This window comes from Emydura macquarii, unplaced genomic scaffold (genome assembly GCF_026122565.2).
Source record: "Emydura macquarii macquarii isolate MOO-44397 ecotype Brisbane River unplaced genomic scaffold, CSIRO-AGI_Emac_v2 contig_2368, whole genome shotgun sequence".
Taxonomy (NCBI): Eukaryota; Metazoa; Chordata; order Testudines; family Chelidae; genus Emydura; species Emydura macquarii.
The window spans coordinates 1-23,009 of NW_027132505.1; the positions used below are offsets into that span (position 1 = coordinate 1).

The window sequence follows — 23,009 nt, forward strand, 5'->3', positions numbered from 1 at the left end:
GTACATGTGTTTATTTCAGTCCGGTATCTCTTATGAAGGAGCTTTATTGGAACTGCAGGTGGCAGGTCAGTAACTTCTGCTGATGTTTTAATGTGTTAAACAGGGTAATAAGTGGAGTCAGAGGGTTCATGGCGAGATACATGATTTTTCCCGTTATGGTGGGTCGGTAGCTCTGCTCTGGGTAAGGTTGATTCTAGTTTACTGTTTAACAACCAGTTTTTCTAAGGTCTCTGAAATCCATGCACATACTCCTATCGTCTTGAAAATTGTTGTGACTCATTGGAGTCTGGGGTAGGATAAGTGGTCCAAATTTAAGTTAATTAGAGCAAGGGGTTAATGAGATACACAAACACCCCTAAACAGTCCCGTGACATTAACATGTGCTTATCACAACAGTTTTTGTGCACACCTGGGGCAGATCAATGGCTGATCCCCCCACACACTGATGTCACCAGCTGGGATTGATCTTGGCTCCTGTCTGGCACCCGCAGGGTAACAGTGGGTGATACGCAGGGTGCTGTAGCCCAGAGCCTGGGCTAAAAGTGGAGAAACTGAGGAATTCCCTGCCCCCAGGGCAGGGAGAGGTAGGAGGCCTGACCCCTGAAGGTGCTGCCAGAGAGAGCAGAAAGGGGAGAGAAGTGCAGCTAGTTCTGTAACCAGCCGTGCCATGAGGTTCAGGGCAGGTGCAGCGAACACTTGCTCTACACTCAAACACTGAGCCTGCTCCGCACAAACCACCCCTGGCTTGTAAAATGTTCCCACCCCATCACCCTTGCCCTGAGGATTCCTTCTGGGACGGTGCCTTCACTGGCCCCTCACCAAGCCATATCTGACACCAGGCTGCTGACAATCCCCATGGAAAGAAGTCTGTGCCCTACTACTGACACAACCTGCACAACTCAGCGCTGGAATGAAGCATGATTGATCCCTCCCGGTATACCTCCATGTTTCCACATGTCACAGGGACAGCTCTGCCAGTGCACGCCGAATAATCCCTCCACAAGTTATTACAGCTACACTCAATCCCGTGAGAGTAGCCTTAGTGCATGCAGCCAATTCCCAGTGGTTATTGCCAGCTCCAAATGGGCAGAGTTAAGGTTGTTGAGGTATTTATCTTCACTATGGATTTCCTGGTTTTCAGAGGTCGGAGTTTTGCTGACCTCAGCACTCTGGAAGGGCAAGAGATAATATCACCAGGCATCCTGAACTCTGCGCTAACCAAGGTTTTGTCACTCTAAGGTCCGTCCCAGCACCTGATTGTTTTATTGTACAGCAGCTACTTGCACCATGTAAGAGAAGACTGGTGTGTCTGGCTCCTTCTCCACCTCCTGCCCTGTCCCACACATGTACCTCCCCCTCTGCCCTACATTTCTGGTGCACACATCACAGGCAGCAGCGCACTGGTGGACCAGACACTGCCTGGGTTATGTAGCCTGAGCTTCACCCTGAGCTGTGCTCCTCACCCCAACAGCCATGCCTAGCTGGGCCCCCACTCCTGTTCCAGCCAGACTTCCCAGCCATGCTGTAGGCCCCCCAATCCAACTCCCCCTCCCTCCACACTCTGCCAGCCCCCCACCCCCACACAGGCGTGATGTGTATTTTAACTATTCATTTCCTGCATTTCACACATTCACATTTTCACCACATTCAGCCCCCCCTCATCCCACCCCCTTGGTCACAGATCACATGAGGGGTTTAGACACTCCACAAGGGGCAGGCCCCGCGATCCCAGGACATGCAGGGAGCAGAAAAGGGAGCTCAGAGCCCTGCAGAGGGGAAAGGCTCCACAAATCCCACAACTTTTACTGCCATCCCTCACAATATCACATCCCCCCGTCCCTCTCCTTCCCCTCACCTGAGGAGGCCTGTAGGACGGGCTCCTGCCCGGTTCAGTCCTGGCGGCCCTCCCGCGGGCCCAGGCTCAGAGGAAGGCCACTGCGCCTTCCTACAAGACAGGGGAATGTTAGTTTTTCAGTCTTTCGCCCCGGCCCTCAGGCAGGGCGGGCGAGCAAGGAGTCTTTCGCCCCGGCCCTCAGGCAGGGCGGGTGAGCAAGGAGTCTTTCGCCCCGGCCCTCAGGCAGGGCGGGCGAGCAAGGAGCAGTGGCTCGAGTTTAGCGGGCGGCAGAGGCTATTTCCCTTTTGGGGATTGACAAGGATCAGGGGGGAGGGGAGGGGGATGCAGGCCCAACCAACTCCACTGCGTCCCAGCCCAGGGCCCTAGCAGTGGCACGGGTGTTGCCACTCAGTCGGCAGGGCTCCTGCCGCAACACGCCAACTGGGCGTTACCCCTAGTACAGCCACGCCTCTGGCTGTCCCTGGGCTCCTTCCTCCCCGGATTCCCCAGTACCTTTGTCCGTCGGCTCCTCAGGGTCATCGGGGTATACCGCATGGGGTAGGCCAGTCAGTCCTTCTGCGTCAACGGGGGGTAAGTTGGGAAGCTCCTCAGCGAGGGGTAGCTCCTCCAGGTCACTGGGCTGGGGGTACGGTCCAGCCTCCAGCAACTCCTCCAGGTCAGATCCTGTCTCCAGGGGTTGGGCGTCTGGCAGCTCTTCCAGGTCTGGATCAGCTTCTGGGCGGAACTCCCAGCTCTCTGGTTCAGATGGCTCGTCCCTGAGGCTGGACCCGGCGCCTCGGGTCTGGAGACCTCGGCCAGTCCAGAGGGCCCGGAGGCCCAACCCAGGCCTTAGAGGTGGGTCGCTGGGGCCGCAAGGCCGGGAGGGGGTTACCTGCGGCAGTAGTCTGGCACGGTTCAGCCCCTTGCCCAGCCGGCGAGGCAGCGCGTCTGTCTCCGCCGGCAGCCTTCTCCTTTCTGGGCTGTAGGGCCTGCTTTTTATAGCTGCTGCACTCCCTAAGGCTCCGCCCCCCTGCTGCTGGGTTGGCCGCCCGGCAGGACCTATCGAGGCCCAGCTGTCTGGTTGCCGGGCAGACTGGGCTGCCGGCCAGTCTGGAGTAGGTTTGGGTGCCTGCAGCCCTTCCGCGGGCCCAGGCTCAGAGGAAGGCCACTGCGCCTTCCTACAAGGCCCCATCCCTTCTTTTCTCCCCTACCAGCCATTCCAATTCATCCCCCTCCCCTAATACCCACATTGCTTGCTGCAGCCCTCTCCCTCTCCCCCATTCCCGTCTCCTCTGCCATCCCGATCACCCGCCCCCAGCAAAGTTTGCATGTGCAATTTATTGTCTTTTCAAAGATAGTTTCAGCGTCTTCTGAATTATCTGCTGTATGCAGATTATATCTCAAAACAGAAAAACAAAGAAATCATCCACCTACCTTGACATAGTCTGAGTTTCCCCCCACATGTTCACAGGTCACTCGCAGATTTCTTCCCAGGGTGAGTTTCAAACTTCAAAATTACTACAATCTGGGAACTTTCTGAAAGGCTGGATTTTCTCAGGGTCTGTATCTTGGGAATCTTTTGCTCAAATGACTCCGCATTTGGATCATTCCCAGCCCTGCCCCCCTACAAGTCACAGCAAACTTTACCACAACCCGGGTGTGCCTGCAGATTTCAGAGTACTTAGAAGAATCTTCCTTTAAACAGAAAAGTCTTTGCAATCTGAACTGAAGCAGAGCTGGTGCTCGCCATAACACTGTCTGGAATTAACCATCAGCAACTGCTTTGCTGTATCCAGATCCTCATTCCTCAGCACAGGGTAATGCTGAAAGGCGGCTGTCTAGGCAGGATAAAGAGAGGAGGAGGGAAGGGGTCAGCCCAGCCATCTCCAGTATCGGAACCTCAGTGAGGTGAGCCCTGTGACCTGTTCATCCTAATTAGATGTTCCCAGTTTAATGAGGCTACCCCAGTGGAGATAAATACAGCCTTAAACCGTGGCTCTGAGAGGTGTGAACTGCTCCATTCATGGCAGAGGGTGTTCTCCTCCCCCCTCCCCAGTGCTGCAGAGCTGGTGATGTGCATCAGTCATGCCCATTCTCAGCACCTTACCCCAGTCCCAGCATAGTGTGTTTTTGGCATCTGATCCCAGCGTGCACCTCCTCAGCTCCTCCTCACCACACCCAGCAGGGCAGAGGATAGGGCTTCTCCACATCCTGGTGCACATGGGGGCAGAAAGAAGGCCTCAGATCTTGATAGACAAGCCCCACCCCCCCCAACCCAGCTCACATGAGGCTCTATGTGTGTGTGTGTGTGTTTGTGTGTGTGTGGAAGTAGGGTCAGACCTCATCGAACCAGGTTTTGTGAATAATGAATGTTGTGTTTTGATATTTATCTGCTACTTCCATCTAGTGCATTTTTTGCATTATTTGTACCTGTCTGTGTTGTTCATTATGTGTTTACATAAAAACAACACACAGTTTAAAAAAAAAAAGAATCCTGAGCGGGGAAGGCCCCAGACACGTGTCCCTTCTCTACTGCTCCGTGGAGGTTCGTCTGTGTGAAATTTCCAAACAGCTTAAGGCCTTCTCCGCACAGCAGCTGCAGCAGCAATTACCAGATCAGTTTGAATTCACACCTTTGGAAGGGAAGGAGGCACTGCCAAGGCAACCTGAATTCCCCAGTAACAAAGTTTTTGGTAGTAAATTAATTTAAGGCTTGTCTACACACACACGTGCACTGGTTTCAGTGAAGTAGTGCAAAACCATATGGGGACACTCTTAAATGGTTTGGAAATGTTTTGTATTAATTTAGCTTGAGTTAATTCCTTCTTGATTAAAAAGGGTCCACCCAGGGGTTTGCACTAGTTTAACTAAACCACTTTAACTAAACAGGAGCAAGTTTATGTATAGAACATGTTATGTGAATAGAAATACACAAGATCTTTTTAGGGGACAAGGCAATATGCCATGTTTATTATGAAAAAACACAATTATGTTAATAGCTATTATCTAGTACCTACACACACACACACACCAAATGTTCTGCAGTTCATCAGGTATAGTTATCAGCCCTGATCATTGCTGGAGATTGTGGCTTGAATTTGTAGCTGGTGTTCACAGTTCATGGCAGCTACCTGGCCAGGGACGCCGGGCACGAGGGAGAGTGAGGTCTCCATCGGGCACGCACCGACACCCTTTGATACTATGGAGAACATACCCAAAGCTTTACAATCCCACCCATTCTTTCATAGGTTTTAATTTTGATGTGAGTCTATGAGTTCCACTGTGTCACGCTGCCTCAGGGCTCCTGTGTGATCATTGATCATCAGTCAATTGCAGGCATGACTTTCATCTTGTCTTGATTATACTTTGTTCTTTTCTCTCTGGGATGGATCCTCCTTCTTCGTTTTTCAGGGATTTGTTTGCATTCTTCAGCCATTAAGGCGGTACTTGCATTTCATCATCAGGCCAGGCTGGCATTGGAGACTGATCCCATCACACACTCCCTTCATTCACACATCTCGTTCACACATTGAAATGAAGTTACACATTATACACCTAGAGGAAGTTTCATGAAGAATATAAAATGGAGTACATTATTCAAGATGGAGTTACAATTTACAATGTGGAGTCCCCTCGGACATTGGTTACAATGTGACAGGACAAGTTATTAAAAAGAGTTACTTTAGTTACAACAGCAAAGAATAGATACACAATATTAAAGAATAGAGACTCTAAAGGCAACTTATATGGCTATAAAACTAAAATAGCGGAAGGACAACTAATGACTTAAACTGTGGAGGGACAAGAAGCAAGTGACTTGAAGACGGCTTTGTCAGTGGAAACTCATCCAACACAGGAACGGCTTTCTCGGCGAACCAATGAAAGAGGCTCTACCAAGCGTCTCTTAATACGTGCACTGCGCAGTTTTATGAATGAATCAATTCGCACTGTTTTATGAATGAATGAGTGTATGTTATTGATTCAGTAAAATAAAATGCATTTGTACAATAAATTAAATTCATTTTTATCTATCTGTGGCCCTACAAACAGCCCTGACATTAACATTAATTTTACTGTATGTCAAATTGGAATCTGGCCAGTTTAGCTAATCAGCCACACCCAGGGGCTCACAGTCAGTTACTAGTTTAATAGGAAATGGCTTTAATAATAGTGGGAAAACATTTTGGTCATTAGTGGGCTCTGTAGGGTCATCACAAGTTCATTCATTTCTTCTGTAGGTTTGGGCTCTGCTCCTGCCATCTCTGTGGAAGGACATCAGGACGGAGGGATCCGGGTTGTGTGTCGATCGTCTGGATGGTTCCCAGAGCCCGAGGTGCTGTGGAGAGATCTCCAGGGGCAGCTCTTACCATCAACCTCTGTAAACATATCCCAAGAGGCCAATGGCCTGTTTCAGACAGAGATTGCCATTGTTCTAACAGAGGAGTCCAACCGGAAAGTGTCCTGCTCTGTCAGGAATCCCCGACTCAACCAGGAGAGGGAGTCAGAGATTTCCATAGCAGGTCAGTGCCCGTCCAAGCCGCACGTGGATAGATTGAGATGGTGAAGACATTAGTGGAGGGTATTTAAAATTGTATCTTCTCATTATTGGCCTGAACCTTCAAGGTGCCGAGCGCTTCTTGTAAATCCTGAGCAGCCTCAATGCTCTGTGCCTCCAGCAGGAGCTGAGGGTGTTTAGGACTTTGCAGGCTGGGCCGCCATTGGCCAGATTCTCAGAGCTGCTCCGTATCCAGTGATCATCTCTTCTCTGTGGGGGAGGGGGAGGGAATTCTCCTTTGGCCCTGTGGTGCAGTGAGGATTATGCTGGAATTGCAAACTGTCAATTTAGGAATGGGGGTTGGGATTGGGGTTTTCTAGGTCCTATTCATGGGCTAGAGCTGGGCTCTGCAGCGTGTGAGCAGAGTCAGGGTTTGTCCACAGGAACAGTTAGTTCACAGGAAGCTGGGGTGTAAATCTGCCTCACTCTAGCCTGCCGTGCCTCACTGTCTGTGTGGACCCTGCTACATACACTAACAATGCCATAGTGTACTTTGATCTTGATTTTAGGTATTATTAGCTACCAAACCACTTCCTTAATATAGAATATTTCATCTTTATAATAATAAAAATGTTGCAGTTGTAAAGCACTATTCATCTCAGGTCTCAAAGTGCAGCTCTGCTGTCTAGTCTATGATATGCCCAGGATTATCTGATTGTTATGTTCACAGTGTACACATGGAGAGTGTAAAACAAAACATAAACACTCTTCTTGGCAGGCTGCAATGTAACACTGCTTTACTTCTAAGAATCCAGAACTCTACCACACCACAGCCAAGTACAGAGAGAGACAAAGCAGGCTGCTCCCTAAGGCAGAGGAGCAGAACTCAGCCCACCCTGCTCTAGGCTGGCTCTTTGCAGACTGACTGCAGAGGACCCAGCAGCACGCTCCCTACAGAGCCCCTTAGCCTGCAAGCAGGACCAGGAATCCCTTCTGGATTTAAAGTGACAGCTTGTAATTTATGCACAGTTTCAATACACCACACTGATCACTTAGTAAAGGGCTTGCTAGTCAGCCATTGCTCCAGGGTCCAGGCAACAGGAATCTGGAGGAATTTTTACTCAGAATTTCCAGGCCCTAGTTTTGTTTTTATTAAAATCCTTCATTCACATATTTAGGTCGGACTCTGTCATGTAGCTGAGCTTCTCTGAGCTCAGGGAGTCAGGGTGTCAGGAAGCTGGTCACAGCTCTGATCCTGAGGGCCAGTCTGCACCGACTGCAGCCCTGGGGTCAGTCAGAGCAGCCTAGGGAAGTGAAGGAAGGCCGGCTCGCTTCAACATAGGCCAGGGGTGGATGAAGATGGATGCAGCATAGCAGAGCTCCTCCCTGCCCTCTCCCTGTCCCCAACACACCTCCTCCCATGAGTTAACCATAGTCAGTAAGAAGACTAAAGCTTGGACTTTCATTGGCTTCATAATAAAGCACAAAGGAGCCACATCTCACTGTATATTTCCCTGTGAGATTCTTTTAACTGTCCTGGTCACCATTGTCAAGTGTCCTGCCTTCATCCTGCATGTGTTTGCTCCCAACTAGTCAATGACACTTTCTCTTGCAGAGCTGTTTTTCCCGAGGATCAGTCCTGGGATGGTGGCTCTGGGGGAGATCCTGGCTCTCCTGGCTGTTCTCTTTCCCCTGGCCAGTTACTGCTTCTGGAGGCAACACAGAGCGAAAGGTAAAATAACAGGGGTGGGGTGACTTGAGGGGACAAGAGAGAGAGAGACAGACAGACAGACAGACAGATTTAAAACCAAAAGCAGAGAGACAGGGATTAAGTGGCTTTTTTTAATGTCCGGAGGAGTTTCAGGCAGTGGAGCTGGGCTGAGGGTGAAGGGGGAGCTGAATAAATTATGACTTTTGGACATTTGAACTGAGAAGCATCAAGTGGTTTCACCCCTTCGGCTCTCACCAAGGCACCCGATGGAATGTGACTCTGAGCTATTCCGTGGGGTCAGCCCTGCTCCAGCTGAAACACAAACGTGAGGCTCAGTGAGCTGGGCTTGGAGCTCCGACACGTGTAATTGGGCTGCTTGCAGGAAAACCAGAAAGCAAAGTAGGAGGAGACAAGGTGATTCTTAAGGCCCAGTTCTGCCCCTCAGTCTGTGCATGGATCCCCTCTTGTCCCCGTCTAGGTAAATAGGAGCTGTGGGTGGGCAAAGTAATGGCTGTGCAAATGGAAAGGGTAACAGTTACCTTCTCTACACTAAGATTGGCTCAGCCTGAGATCTTGCGGCAGGAACAGGGCAATGAACTCTCTACTGCAGTGTAAGAGCTCAGCTGGAGTTTTTTGTCTGGTCGCAAAGGGCAGAAATTGGCCTTCAGTGATCTCTGTGTTTATAGGGAGCTGGGGTTTCACAGCTTCCTAAGGGGTCTGAATACTCAGGTTTTGTTCAAATTAATGAGCACTGGTGTGTAAACCCCTAAGGTACCTTTGAAAGTGCCACCCAGAGGGTTTTTCTTCCCTGAAGTGCTGTGAACTTTATGTAGAAATTTACAAGTGTAGGAAGAACTGGGAAGTGGAAATGTCTGTTAAAATGATTTTCCAGTCAAGCTGGATGTGAAAGTTGGAACTGGATGTTGTGTGTTTAGACCTGTCACCTTCCCACACTGTCAGCACCAGGTTTGAACTGGTTAATTTGTGGTTTGAATAGATACAGGATGCGCATTGAGCCCATGTTTAGGTGCCAGGGATTATCTCATTTCGAGTTGTATGTACAATGTGTCTACGTGCCCACAGAGAGCTATGTTGGGCTCATTTCCAAACACTAACAATTCAGAACAATTAACTGTCACTGTCTTGTTTCACGGGCCTTGGAGAGAATTCTCTGCCCCAGCTGCACAGCTGTGTGGTCTGGCTAGGAGTGCTGTAACAAAACACACACACTCCGGATTTGCACGGCTGTGCGGTCTGGCTAGGAGTGCTGTAACAAAACACACACACTCTGGATTTGCACGGCTGTGCGGTCTGGCTAGGAGTGCTGTAACAAAACACACTCACTCCGGATTTGCACGGCTGCCCTGAGACGCTGCTCGCACTGGGGCACAGATGGTCTAGCTCAGGCTGTGCTCAGAAGTGACTGTCAGACATGACGCTACCTCCATTTCCTGCAGTGTTTGTATCCCAGGCTGACACACCCCGTGGGCGAGCTCCGTGTGGGAGAGTTGAGCTTAGAGGTGATGCCTGCAGGGTCCATCCACACCCTCCTCCCCGGCTCATGCTGAGCTGAGCACCCAGCTAAAGAAAGGCACCTCCACTGTGTTCTTAGCTGGGCACCTTCCAACTAGTCTGGCCTTACAGGGAGCTGTTCCTGTGTGTCACTGGGACCAGGGGGCAGGTACCATCCCCAAAATCAGGAGTTGGCCTAGGATGGGAGTGCAGGGACCTCCACAGGGACCCATCTGTGTCTCTCCATGTGTCCGTCTATTTGTTTCTCTATTTCGTAACGACAGCCCAGCTTCATTAAACAATAACAGGAACTTCACCATAAACATGACAGAATGAAATCTCACCTCTCACCCTTTTCTCCCTCTAGAGACGCTGCAATCGGAACTGGAGAGTGAGAAAGGTCAGTGTCTGGGCCACTTATAGTAACTGACGTAATGGTGATCCCCATAAATATGAAGGGGAGTATCTCACCTCTCATCCTTTCACCCACTAGAGCAGTGGTTTTCAATCTGTGCTCCACAAATCCCTGGAGGGCTGCAGACTGTCTAAGATTTCCAAAATGGTCTGCCCCACCATTTGACATTTTGTAGAGGTCCACAAATGACAAAAGGTTGAAAACTACTGCCCTAGAGACTCTGCAATCTGAGCTGGTAGTAGGGAAGTCAGTCTCTGGGCCATTGCCCTGCTGCCCCCTCCCAGAACCTGCCCTTGCATCAGGTTTTTCTGATTTTCACCCAAATCAATAGGGCTTTGACCACAGCGGGCAGCAAGGGGCCTCACTGGAATACTGGGGTGAGCAGGGGCTGGCTGAACAGGAGGCAAGAAATCCAGCTGGAGGGGCTGAGTGGAGTGGGACGAGTGGCCTTCTGACCCTAACCCTAACCTTGCCCTCACCTTAAACCCTGTCTTAATCCTGAGGTCATGGCCTCACCCCGTATCCGGAGAGATCTAACAGTGATGTTAGTGGCAATCAGGCTTTTACAGTTCTCCAGTTTTTCCCAAAATCACTAGGGTTCTGCCCAGTGATGGCTAGAACATGCCCATTCCAGACAGACAGAAACACCATCGAGTTCAGTGTGGGGCCTCCCTTCACTCAGCCGATAGGGACAGGAGACAGCCATTTACTCAGCGATTTAACTGCACTAGGCGCTGTGTCCCCAGTATAACGCTGGCAGCGGGAATAGCTGGGCAGAGCCCTGTGTGTGTTCTAGCTTCTACCAGCAGAAAAATGACTCTGTGAATTTGCACTAATTGAAGTTAAATCTTCTCCCTTGTAACACCCCTCTCCTGTCATTGACTTGCAGCGGCGCATCTGGCAGAGAAAGGTACGGTCAGTCCCTTGGTTCAGTGGGATGTGGAGGGGGAATCTCAGACTTTGTCACAAGTTGATGGTGGGGGGAGGGACATGGCGGCTGAGAGGCTGAGTGGGGAAGGGGGGCTGTGGAAGAGAAAAGGGACTCAAGAGGGGTGGGGGTGGGGGTGGGATGAGGGACTTTGCAAGAAAGTAGCTGCAGGGCGGAGGCTCGCCCAGTGGGTGGAGGAGGGAGGGACGTGGGGGCCAGCAGGCCAAGAGGGAAGGGATGAGGACGGAAGACGGGGTCTGGGGCAGGTGGGGATTGAGTGAGGGCAGGTCGATGAGCAGAAGAGGCAGGCCGGGGAACAAGCCTCCCCAAGGGGAAGCTTCACCCGTGGCCCATGATATCGATCCCTCTGCCTCGGCCCTTTTAAATCACCGGCCCCTGGGCAATTGCCCCTTTGCCCCCCGCCATGGCCGGGCCTGCCCAGCCCCACGCACTGAACCCAGGGGTTTATTGTTCCCACACGGCGGGGGAGGGAGCAGGTTTGGGGTCACTCTGCAACCGTGTCCCAGCGACGTGCCCATGCTAGGAGCTGCTGCAGCACTTCACACCCCCGGGGTGCCCCTGGCAGGCAGAAGGTGGCAGGGATGCGGTGGCTGATGATGTCATCACGCTGCTGGTCACAGTGTCACTCGCCCATCTTCTCTCTGTGCTGATTGGCTGCCGGCTCCGACCCCCTCAAACCCAGTCCTGTTACCCCAACCTCCCCCACCCCCATCCTGCTCCCCTCCCCCTCCCTTTCCGTGTAGCTCATCCCCTCCCCCTGCCCAGCTCAGTGTGATTGTTAAAGGGTGGCAGGGACGTGCCATTGGCACCTTCGCTCTGCTCACTCTGCTTGTATGTCCTGCCCCTTCCCCCGCCCTGGGCCTGTCGTGTCTGGTTAGACTGGCAGCTCTTCGGGGCAGGGACTGGCGACTGCTCCACGTCTGTGCAGAGCCCAGCACTGGCCTGGCCTGGCCTCTAGGCACAGCTGTAATACAGGGCGGGGCACCCACTTTGTTACTCATGTAGGCAGAGCTGCACCCCCAGGACAAGCCCTCAGCCCCCCTGTGGCCAGGTCCCATCCCCACCCCACCCCCACTCTGGGCAGATCCATAGCGACTTGGGTGAAAATAGAAAATCTATTTCCAGTAAAATCCGACTTTTCCATTTTCTGATTTTCACCAAAATCAGTCGGGTTCTGAGCGGGGCTGGGGTCAGGGAGGGGAGGGGTCTGGCTGGACTGGGGATGAGAAACCTGTCTGGAGGATGGCTGGAGTGGGATTAGGGACCCTTTGCCCTCATCCTGAACCCTAATCCTAACCCTGAGGTCCCTGCCTCACCCTGTGTCCTGAGATTTTAGTGGAAATCAGGCTTTAAAGTTTTCCATTTTTCACCAAAATCAGGAAGGCTCTGTCCACTGATGCCTAAAACATGCCCTGAAGCTTTGGAGCAGATGGGACATGGTTTTCAAAAGTTATCACATTACACACAGACAGACAGAAATGCCATCGGGTTGGGTGTGGGACTTCCCTTCCCTCAGCCAATAATAATAGTTGATTTTCACAAGAGCTTCATCTTTAAAGAAGCTGGTTTGATTTGGGGATAATTATTTAAACAGGTTTTTAACATGGATTCATTAAGGCCCCGATTCAGCGGGATAGTTAAGCACATGCTGGACTTTAGGCCCATGAGTGAATCCAGCCCTGTTCAGCGTGTGCAAGTGTTGTGCTGTATCAGACTCTCCAATGGAAGCTTATAAGAACACAGGAGCTGCCAGAGTAAATCAGACCCGGGCCCATCTGATCCGGGATCCTGCCTCTGACAGTGGCCATCCCAGCACTGGCTGCTTCAGGAGAAGGTGCAAGAAACCCTAGTGGCCATTGATGGACTGACCTGCCCCCAGGGAAAGTTCCCTCCTGACCCCGCTCAGTTAGCTTTTGCCTTGTGCCATGACGCAGGAGGGAGCGTCTCTCCCATCCAGAATGCCTGTGTTTTTGAGAGCGGTGATAACTCTGGATACTCACATTTCCATATCAATGTCTGCACCTTTCTGAATCCTTTCTTCATTTGGGTTTTTTTCTTTGCTTGTCTGTTTTATTTTCATCCTACTCAGTATAAATCTGTATGTTCTCATTACCATGTAAACGTCCTTTCGTTTTACTCCTGCTAATGACTTGGCCTCAAGGCTATTTTGTGGCAAGTTGTTCCACAGGTTAATTGTGCATCCTATAAAAACAGCATTTCCTCTTATACTTTGAAATCTGCTGCTTTTCAATTTGAGTGTCCTCTTGTTCTTGTCTTAGGAAAGAAGAAAGGTCTGAGCACCCAATTTCTCTTTCTCACTTGCTGTTTTGTATTTCTCTGTCAAATCTCCCATCTCAATTAAAATGTCCCACCTTTAAAATCACTCATTCTATGAACTTGCCTTCAGGCTTTAATCATTGTTATTGCCCATCTCTGTGTTATCTGTTCAGAGATGGTGTGACCAGCCCTGCACACGGTGCCCAGGTGAGGGAGTGTGTAAGAAACTTTTTCTATCCTGTTCCTTCTGCTGCATCCTAACTCTTCATTCTTTAAAACATTGCTGGACATTGAGCAGAGATCTTCATGGAGCTGTGTACAGTGATGCCTGGGCCTTTTTCCTGAGTAGTTACAGTTAATTTCGAGCTCTATAACCTGTCTGAATAGCTCTAATTGTTCCTGCAATGCGCCTTCCCGTACACTGATCAACACTGAATTTCATCAGTCGTCATGTTAGCCAGGCTTGGTCCCTCTGAAATAATTCTGTCTTCTCTGGTCTTGTCTGACCTAAATAATTATATGTCATCTGCAGATTTTGCCACCTCTCATCTTATCACTTTTACCGAGTGACTGATAAATAGTCTAACCAGCAGCAGTCCTAATAGCCAACATTGCAGGACCCCACTGCTAACCTTTTTCTATATGAACATTTACCATTTATTCCTACTCTCTGTTTTCTGTCTTTTAGTTGGTTTCTGATCCAATGCTTTGCCCCTCCCCCCATGATGACTTAGTTTTCTTAATAACCTTTTGTGAAGAACTTTGTTAAAGGCTTTTTGAAAGTCCATGTAAAATATGCCATTGGGTTCTCCTTTGTGCATTATTTTACTGACATACTCAAAGCAATTTAATAAATTAGTGGGACACAGGTTTCCTTTCCAGCTCTGCTAGTCAGACCTTATCCTATCTTTATCATAGAGCTGTTTTAGATTTCTATTTTAGTTATTGTTTCAGTCAGTTCAGCAGGTACTGGGCTCACTGGGCTGTAATTCTCAGGATCACTCCTACCAAATTTAAAGCTGGCTACAACATTCCCAAACCTCCGAGTCTCCAGAATAGCAGCTGATTTTAATGAGAGATTTGGGTTGGAAGGAACCTCAGGAGGTCATCTAGACCAACCCCCTGCTCAAAGCAGGACTAACCTGAGCTAAATCATCCGGGCTTTGTCAGCGCAGGTTAAAAACCTCTAAAGATGGAGATTTTCCCTAGGTAACCCATTCCAGTTTCTCACCACCCTCCTAGTGAAAAAGTTTTTCCTAATATCCAACCTAGACCTTCCCCACTGCAACTTGAGACCATTGCTCCTAGTTCTGTTGAGAACAGCCTAGCTCCATCCTCACTGGAACCCCCCTTCAGGTGCTGCTAACAAATCTCCCTCATTCTTCCCTTCTGAAGACTAAACAAGTCTAGTTCTTTCAACCTATCCTCATAAGTCATGTGCTCCAGCCCCCTAATCAGTTTTGTTGCCCTCTGCTGGACTTTTGCCAATTTGTCCACATCCTTTCTGTAGTGGGAGGCCCAAAACTGGACAGAGTACACCAAATGAGGCCTCACCAGAGCCAAATAGAGGGGAATAATTACTTCCCTCAATCTTCTGGCAATGATCTTACTAATAAATTTAATTTCTGCAGGCATAAGCTTTCGTGGGCTGTAACCCACTTCATCAGATGTAAGGAATAGAAATCAGATTGGAGGTATATATATACATCCAAGGGTAAGGACCAACAGTTGGGGAAGGTAGGTATAAGCAAAGTCCATTCAGTTAGAGTAGCTGAGGCCTATTCACAACCACAGATTTGGAGGTGAGAATGTGTGAACAGTGACAATTACTTCTTGTAATGAGAGAACCATTCCAAGTTCCTGTTCAGACCCAGTCTGATTGTGTCAAGTTTGCAGATGAGTTCCAGCTCTGCAGTTTCTCGCTGAAGTCTGTTTTTGACGTTTTTTTGTATAAGTATGGCAACTTTCAAGTCAGTTACAGAGTGTCCTGGGAGACTGAAGTGCTCTCCGACTGGTTTATGGATGTTACCATTTTTTATGTCTGATTTGTGTCCATTTATTCTTTTGCGTAGTGACAGTCCGGTACATGGCAGAGGGGCATTGCTGGCACATGATGGCATATATTACATTAGTAGATGTGCAGGTGAATGAGCTCCTGATGGTGTGGCTGATGTGGTTAGGACCTGTGATGGTGTCACTAGAGTTGATGTGTGGGCAGAGTTGGAAACAGGGTTTGTTGCAGGGATAGGTTTCTGGGTTAGTGTTCTTCTTGTATGGTGTACTGTTACTGGTGAGTATTTGCTTCAGGTTGGGGGGCTGTCTGTAAGCAAGGATAGATCTGCCTCCCACAGTTTGAGTGAGTGAGTGATCATCTGCTAGGATAGGTTGTAGATCCTTAATGATGTGTTGGAGAGATTTTAGCTGGGGGCTGTAGGTGATGGCCAGTGGTGTTCTGTTGTGTTCTTCGTTGGGTCTGTCCTGTAGTAGGTGACTTCTGGGCACCCATCTGGCTCTGTCAATTTGTTTCTTCACCTCTCCAGGTGGGTATTGTAGTTTTAAGAATGTTTTATGGAGATCCTGTAGATGTTTGTCTCTGTCTGAGGGATCGGAACAAATCTGGTTGTATCTTAAGGCTTGGCTGTAGACAATGGATCGTGTAATGTGTCTGGGGTGGAACTGGAGGCATGAAGATATCTATTGCGGTTAGTTGGTTTTCAGTATAGAGTGGTATTAATGTGACCATCCTTTATTTGTATTATAGTGTCCAGGAAGTGGATTTCTTGTGTGGATTGGTCCAGGCTGAGGTTGACGGTGGGGTGGAAATTATTGAAATCCAGGTGGATCGTGCATGTCCAGCCTTTCTAAATAGTCCTGAACCTGTTCTTGCAGCATTGAGGGCTGCTCACCTCCCCTCCATTCTGTGCTGCCCAGTGCAGTAGTCTGGGAGCTGACCTTGTCTGTGAAGGCAGAGGCAAAAAAAGCATTGAGTAGTTCAGCTTTTTCCACATCATCTGTCACTAGGTTGCCTCCCCCATTCTGTAAGAGACCCACACATTCCCTGACCTTTTTCTTGTTACTAACATACCTGTAGAAACGCTTCTTGTTACCCTTCATGTCCCTTGCTAGCTGCAACTCCAATTGTGCGTTGGTCTTCCTGATTTCACTTCTGCATGCTTGAGCAGTATTTTTATATCCTCTCTAGTCATCTGACCAAGCTTCCACTTCTTGTAAGCTTCCTTTTTGTGTTAAGCTCACCGAAGACTTCTTTGTTAAGCCAAACTGTTGATCTGCCATATTTGCTATTCTTTCTGCACATCGGGATGGTTTGTTCCTGTGCCCTCAATAAGGTTTCTTTAAAATACAGCCAGCTCTCCTGGACTCCTTTCCTCCTCATATTTGGCTCCCAGGGGATCCTGCCCATCTCAGGGAGTCAAACTCTGCTTTTCTGAGGTCCGGGGTCCGTATCCTGCTGTTCTTCTTTCTTCCTTTTGTCAGGATCCTGAACTCGACCATCTCATGGTCACTGCTGCCCGGGTTACCACCCACTTCTGCTTCCCCTACCAAATCTTCCCTGTTTGTGAGCAGCAGGTCAAAAGGAGCACGGCCCCTAGTAGGTTCCTCCAGCACTTGCACCAGAAAGTTGTCCACAACACTCTCCAAAACCTCCCTGGATTATCTGTGCTCTGCTGCGTTGCTCTCCCAGCAGATGTTAGCGGGAGAGATCTCCTTTGCTCTTGGTGGCTGCTGGCTCTTTCATTGATCAGTTTGTTCCAATATCTCCTCTTCACATCTCAACCTCTGATCTTTATTTCCTAAAAAGAGCCACCCCAGGGCAGGTCTCTCCCCTGCACCCTCTGTGGTAAAAACTGATGCAATGAAATCAGTTAATCTCTCAGCATTGTCCTTATCCTCCCCAATTGCTCCCTTTATCCCCTGCTGAACCAGGGACCCATCGATTGTCTACAGATAGATTCTGATAGACTGAAATGATTCCCTGGTATTTGGTTTATATCTCAGGCCGTTCACTCTGCTAATTCCATTCTAGCCTCCTAATTCCCATCACACACTTCACCTGCTGCACTGCACGCTCCTTTCTCCTGGCTCACAGGGTTAATATTTTCCATGTGCTGAGGGATCCCTGTTTGGCTCTAACACTCTCTTGCACCTGGCCAGGTGGCCGGATGGGGTTACTGTATTTCTCCCCTCGCTGATGCCTTTGTTGCCCAGGGGGTGCCAGGCTCTGGTTGCTGACGTAGCCTCCAGGCCAGTCTAAGGATTTTAACTTCCCTGCTTTAAGGCCTTTTTGACTCGCTTCCCCTGGTGAGATAATGTGATATTGACGCGTTTCTCTTTGTTTTCTTTTTAGAGAAACTCCAGGCTGAGCTCAGTAAGTTCCATTCCCCCCAGTATCACCCTTGTCTGACATTGTCTCCTGCTCAGCCTGTCTGTGTTCAGGGGCGTTCTCACCCCTCTGTCTGTGCTTGGTTGCAGGGTGGAGAATGACCCCGCCCTACGCAGGTACTGTACATCCCGCTGATATTTTATCCAGGGTGAGACCCCTCCTCCCCCTGGGGGCTCTCTGCTCCCATCCCTGCCCAAAGCATTTTCCTATGACATTCAATAGGCTAGAAGCAGCAATGTCACTGGGGCAGATGGAAAGGGGCAGACGACACCCGGGTTTATTGCAGGGCAGGGACACGCCCCCTGTGGGAAAGGGCTGATTGGTGAGGAAATACTGACCCTGCTGTCAGCTGTCCAGGGCGGTAGCTGGGTCTGCAGGACGGACATTCTCACCTGTCCATAACTGGCACTGAACTGCCCAGCTCTCTCTTCCCAGGATTCACATGCTCAGACCAGGCTTTAGTAATTCGTTGCTAGCATAACATGACCAGACAGGAGCTGTTCTGTGTCTTCATGGGTTTGGGGCAATGAAGGTCCTGTCCCCATTGCAAGAGCAGATGGGTTTTTATAACCAGCTTGTGACACTCCCCAGACCCAGTTACAGCAAATTGTGCCCACACGGCACCTTTTCTGCCTGACAGCTGTGGCTGAGCTGTGTGTGTGTGTGTGTGTGTGTGTGTGTGTGTGTGTTTGCTCCCAGCATGCTGCCTGGCTGTGTGTGCACTGGTGCATGCTGGGAGAGTCTGGGGCAGCTCCAGCAGGGGTCAGAGAGCCCAGGGGCCATGCACACACATTGCAGCACCACTGGCCCAGGGATCCCTGCACTCTGGGGTATCTTACCGCACAGAGCTGGGGTGAGGGGGGGGCGGAGATGGGGCAGGCAGGAGAGTCACACAAACACCACTGGGGGGCTTGTTAGGGTTGCCACCTCTGAGGTCCAAAAAACCAGGACATCTGCCTGCTCTACATACCCCGCCTGTCCCCTCGCCGCGGCACTGTCTGCCCAGCCCACCCCAGGAGAGCACCCAGCCCCTGCAGGTTCCTGCCCTGGGGCTGCCCCAGGTACCAACCATGCCAAGCAGGACACGGCGCCAGATCTACTCCTTCCTTGGCGGTGACCCCCACAGCCAGTGCCTGCGAGGTGGTGAATGGGCCCTGCTAGCCCGGAGCTCCCCATCTCACTCCCTGCTCCCAACCTGCCCCATCCCCGCGGCTCCCAGAAACTCTGGATCCAGGCTCCTTCTGTGCTGGCACCACCACCCCACAGCTCCCCACGTCCCACAGCCACAGACATGCCCGGCACTTGTAGACACTCCCCACGTTAGTCCTGATCATCCCTCCCCCCACCTGTGACACTGAACTGCTTCCCCCTACAAGGTCCCCTCAGCGCTCTCCAGCCTGGGGAGAAAACGCTGGACATTTCAGGCCAATCTGGCCGGGCGCAGGGAGAAAATTGAGTCCCAGAGCAGGGGTGACAGACGTGGGGTTTCGCACCTCTCTCCCCTTTGCCTCCCTGGCACGTGCCCTTCCCCTTCACCCCCTCTGCCCCCTGGAACCCACCCTCCTGCACCCCCTGCCCTCCTGGCACCTGCCCCTCATCCCCAACCACCCTCTGCCCCCTGGCATCCACCTCTCCCCCTTCTCCCCTTGCCCCCATCTGCCCACCTGGTGCCTGCCACTGCCCCATGATGCCCACCCCACCCCTCACCCTCCTCTGCTGTCCTGCCTCCCGCCCTTCTCCTCACCCCCCTCCTCCCTGCTATGTCTGCTGCCCTCCCTTCACCCCCTGCCCTTATGGCACCTGCCCCCTCACCCAACCACCCTCTGCATCCTGTTGCCCACCCCTCTCTCTCTACCCCCTAGCATCCACCTCTCCCCTTTCTGCCTCTGCTCCCATGTCTCCTACCCCCCCTCCCCCATCTGCCCCCCCCCATCTGCCCCTCCCCTCTCTGCCCTCCTTGTGTCAGACCCTCTGCTCCACCCCCCTCAATCCCTCAGTACCTGCCTCTTCCCCCTTTACCCTCCTGATGCCCACACCCCTGACCACCCTCTGCCCCCCCTTCATCCATGGCGTCCCTCACCCCCTGCCTTCCTGGTGCCCAACCCTCCTTTCACCCCCTTCTCTGCCCAGGGCACCCGCTTCTCCCCTCCCCCCCTCCATCCTTTTACCTGCCCCTTTCTTTCCTCCCTTCTGCCCCCCAACATATGCCCCCCCAGCACAAACTCCTTCTCTTGCTCCCTTCTGCCCCCTGATATCTGCCACACCCTTTGCCCCTTGTTGGCCCTGGTGCCTGCCCCTTCTCCGCCCCCTTGCTGCCTGCCTATCTGCTCCCCCATCTGCCCCACGGTTGCAGGCCCCTTTCCTTGCCCCTCTTTGCCTCCGGCTGTCACCCCTCCCCCACCCCTTGTACCCCTGACACCCACTTGTTCCCGCTTCCTCCCATCCCCTGATACACCCCCTTGATCATCCAATGGCTGAAGCCCCTCCCCTCGCCGCCTGGTGCCTGCCCCTTCCCTCGCACCCCTCCCCACTGCCACCTTCCCCATCCCCCACCAGCCCCTGCCCCTCCACTCCCCACCCCCATGCCCTATTGCCAGTCCCTCCCTTCACTTCTCTGGTCCCCTGGGGCCCCTCTCTACCCTCACCCCCATCTGTCCCCTGGTGCCTGCCCTTTCCTTTGCCCCACTTTAGCCCCTGCTGTCCATGCCTCACCTCACCCACTTTACCTTCAGAGTCCCACCCCTCCCCTCGTCCACCCTCTTCCCCCCCCCCGGTGCCCACCCCTCCCTGCGTTACCCTCTGCCCCCATAAGGCCGCCCTTTGCCACACCCCTCTCTGCCCCCCCGTGCCCACCTGCCCATCATTCCCCCCATTCTACCCCCAGAACCCGACCCTCCCCCCTTCTGCCCACCTTGCAGCCACCCCAACATTCACCCCCCTCAGCCCTCCTGGTGCCAGCCCCTCCACTCCCCCCCCCCCGTACCCCTGGCACCCACCCCTGCTATCCTCACTTTCTCCCCATTAACGACTGCCCCTTTCCTTGCTCCCCTGGTGCCCCCTGGGCTCTGCCTTTCCCCTCTCCCCTCTGCCCCTGCCCCCCGGCACCTGCCCCTCCCCTCACCCCCTTGTCACCTTGTCACCTGCGCCTTCCCACGAGCCCCCTTTGCCCACCTGGTGTGTGCCCACTGCCATTGAGAGCCCTCTGCCCCGCCTGCCTGCCCCTTCCCTCACCCCCTCTAGTGTCCTGGAGCCAGCCCCTGGTGCCTGCCCCACTCCTCCTCCCTCCCCCCCTGGCACCTGACCCTCCTCTTCACTCCCCTCTGCCCCCCGTAGAGTCCCCCCCTCTTCTCATTCCCCTGCCCCTTGGAGCTCCCCCCACACCCCTCTGCCCCCTGGTGCCCCTCCTTCCCTTGCTTCCCTGTGCCCCCTGGGACCTGCCCCTCCCTCCACCCCCCTCTGTTCTCCTGGTGCCTGCTCCTTCCCTTCCCCCCACTGCCCTTGTGCCTGCCCCTCCCCTCTGCCCCTCCTCTGCCTCTCCCAGCATCAGCCTGTCCCCTCCCCTGTCCCTGGGCTGCCCTCCCCTGCCCTGCCCCCGCTGACACCTTCCCACCCCACCCCTCCCCCGCTCCTGCTCTCCTTCCCCTCAAGTTCGCTCCCATGGGCAGAGGGGCCCTGACTCCCCTTAACGGGCAACAACCCCCCCCCCCCAGCGATTAACGGGGATGCAGGTTAATTTCCCTTTGATCCCCGTGACCAGCCCCTGCCCCGGCCCTGACTCTGTGACTCTCTCCCCAGTGGACGTGACTCTGGATCCAGACACGGCTCATCCCAAACTCGTCCTGTCTGAGGATCGGAAACGTGTGAGACTCGGAGACACACGCCAGGATCTGCCCGACAATCCTGAGAGATTTGATACTAGTTCCTGTGTGCTGGGCGCTGAGGGGTTCCCGGGCGGGAGGCGTTACTGGGAGGTGGAGGTGGGAGACAAGACTGACTGGGCTCTGGGGGTTTGTAGGGAATCTGTGAGCAGGAAGGGGATGGTCACACTCACACCTGGGAATGGATACTGGGCCGTGTGCTGAGGGATGGGGAATACAAGGCCCTCCACCTCCCCCTGGACCCCCTCCCCGTGAGCGTCAGGCCCAGCCGGGTGGGGATTTTCCTGGACTATGAGGCGGGCGAGGTCTCATTTTACAATGTCACTGACAGGTCCCAGCTCTTCACTTTCACTGACACCTTCTCCGGGACGCTTCGCCCTTATTTCTATCCTGGTCTCAATGCTGGGGGTAAAAACGCGGCTCCCCTGATCATCTGCCCGGTCCCAGCCCAGGCCGGAGGGAATCTCTGTCCCTGACAGCGACACCCGCGGCAGAGACTGTCCCCTCCCAGCGCTGAGCAGCCCCCAGGCCTGTGCCCAGGGGAGGGTCTAAAGGGCATCACCTGCCCCCCGCCACCTGCCCCTCAGGTCCCAGCACCAGGCCTGTCAGATGGGGGAGGGGAGAGGGGCAGAGAAGTGGGTGCGGGGAACCAGCTGCTGGTCTGGGGGCAGGGCAGGGTGTGTATAGCTTGGGTGGGGCAATGTCAGGGGTGGAGGCTGAGGGTTGGGGTGGGGAGGGGGCTGCAGCAAGAGGCCAGCAAAGGGCGCAGCTGACATGAGGAAGACTCGGGGGGGATGTAACCAGGGGGAAGGGGAGAGGCCCCTGAAGGAGGAAGAACCTCAGGCAGAAATGAGGGGGAGGGGTGGGAGCCCAGTGATTGAGACGGGGCCAGTGAGCGAGGGGAAGGTCCCAGCATTTCCTGCCCTGGGGGAGTCTCTGCCCATGGCAGGGGTTGAAATGGCCCCAGGGGGCAGCGCGGGGGCAGGGGTGAGAGCGCCAGGGCCCTGCTGTACGGGCCGCTCTGCGCTGCAGCCTCAGCCTGTGGGGGAGCTGGTCCCAGTGCGATGGGGGGAGGGTGGGGAGAGCTGGGGGAGGGGTTCGGTAGCTGGGCCTGGGGAAGGTGGGTGAGAGCCCAGCCCCAGGGCTGTGTGAGGGAGGGGCCAGGCTGGGTGAATGGGACCCACTCACAGAGGGAGCCCAGGCATCTTTTCCCCCTTCCCCATGTGTTTGCCCCACCCCGGTGCAGTGCGACAAAGAGCTCCTGGCACAGGGTGATCCTGGTAGGAAATACGGACAGACAGCTCGTGTCTTCTGCTGCCCCATCACATGTTGCTGCTCCTCCTCCTTTCCCCATCCCCTGGTCCAGGGGTAGCAGATGGTGACGGACGGGGATCAGTCACTCCTGTCAGAATATACCCCTGTGAAATCTCAATGTAAAATAGGAGGGAAAGAAAAAAGGTTTCAAATTTAGAAAATGTTTTTATTGTAACAAGGTTTGAATACAAGAATAATTTAAATTTCAACAGTATTTCAAAA

General features: G+C 52.7%; 1 protein-coding gene across 1 annotated transcript; it reads left to right on the plus strand.

Moving 5' to 3' along the window:
- The first annotated feature begins 6 nt into the window (after positions 1 to 6).
- LOC137161705 (butyrophilin subfamily 1 member A1-like) lies at positions 7 to 21,677 on the plus strand. The gene is made up of 8 exons (XM_067561137.1): positions 7 to 65; positions 6,073 to 6,354; positions 7,945 to 8,061; positions 9,920 to 9,952; positions 10,857 to 10,877; positions 17,560 to 17,580; positions 17,685 to 17,711; positions 21,391 to 21,677. Exons 3-8 carry the CDS (start codon positions 7,974 to 7,976, stop codon positions 21,675 to 21,677), a joined length of 477 nt encoding a protein of 158 aa, XP_067417238.1. The 5' UTR covers positions 7 to 65; positions 6,073 to 6,354; positions 7,945 to 7,973.
- The last annotated feature ends 1,332 nt before the right edge of the window (positions 21,678 to 23,009 follow it).

Bases quoted from the DNA above. Each gene is read 5' to 3' on its own strand.
- LOC137161705 (XM_067561137.1), top strand. From the start codon at position 7,974: ATGGTGGCTCTGGGGGAGATCCTGGCTCTCCTGGCTGTTCTCTTTCCC. The intron at 9,953-10,856 runs GTCAGTGTCTGG...ATTGACTTGCAG, and splicing joins GGAACTGGAGAGTGAGAAAG to CGGCGCATCTGGCAGAGAAA. The intron at 10,878-17,559 runs GTACGGTCAGTC...TTTTCTTTTTAG, and splicing joins GGCGCATCTGGCAGAGAAAG to AGAAACTCCAGGCTGAGCTC.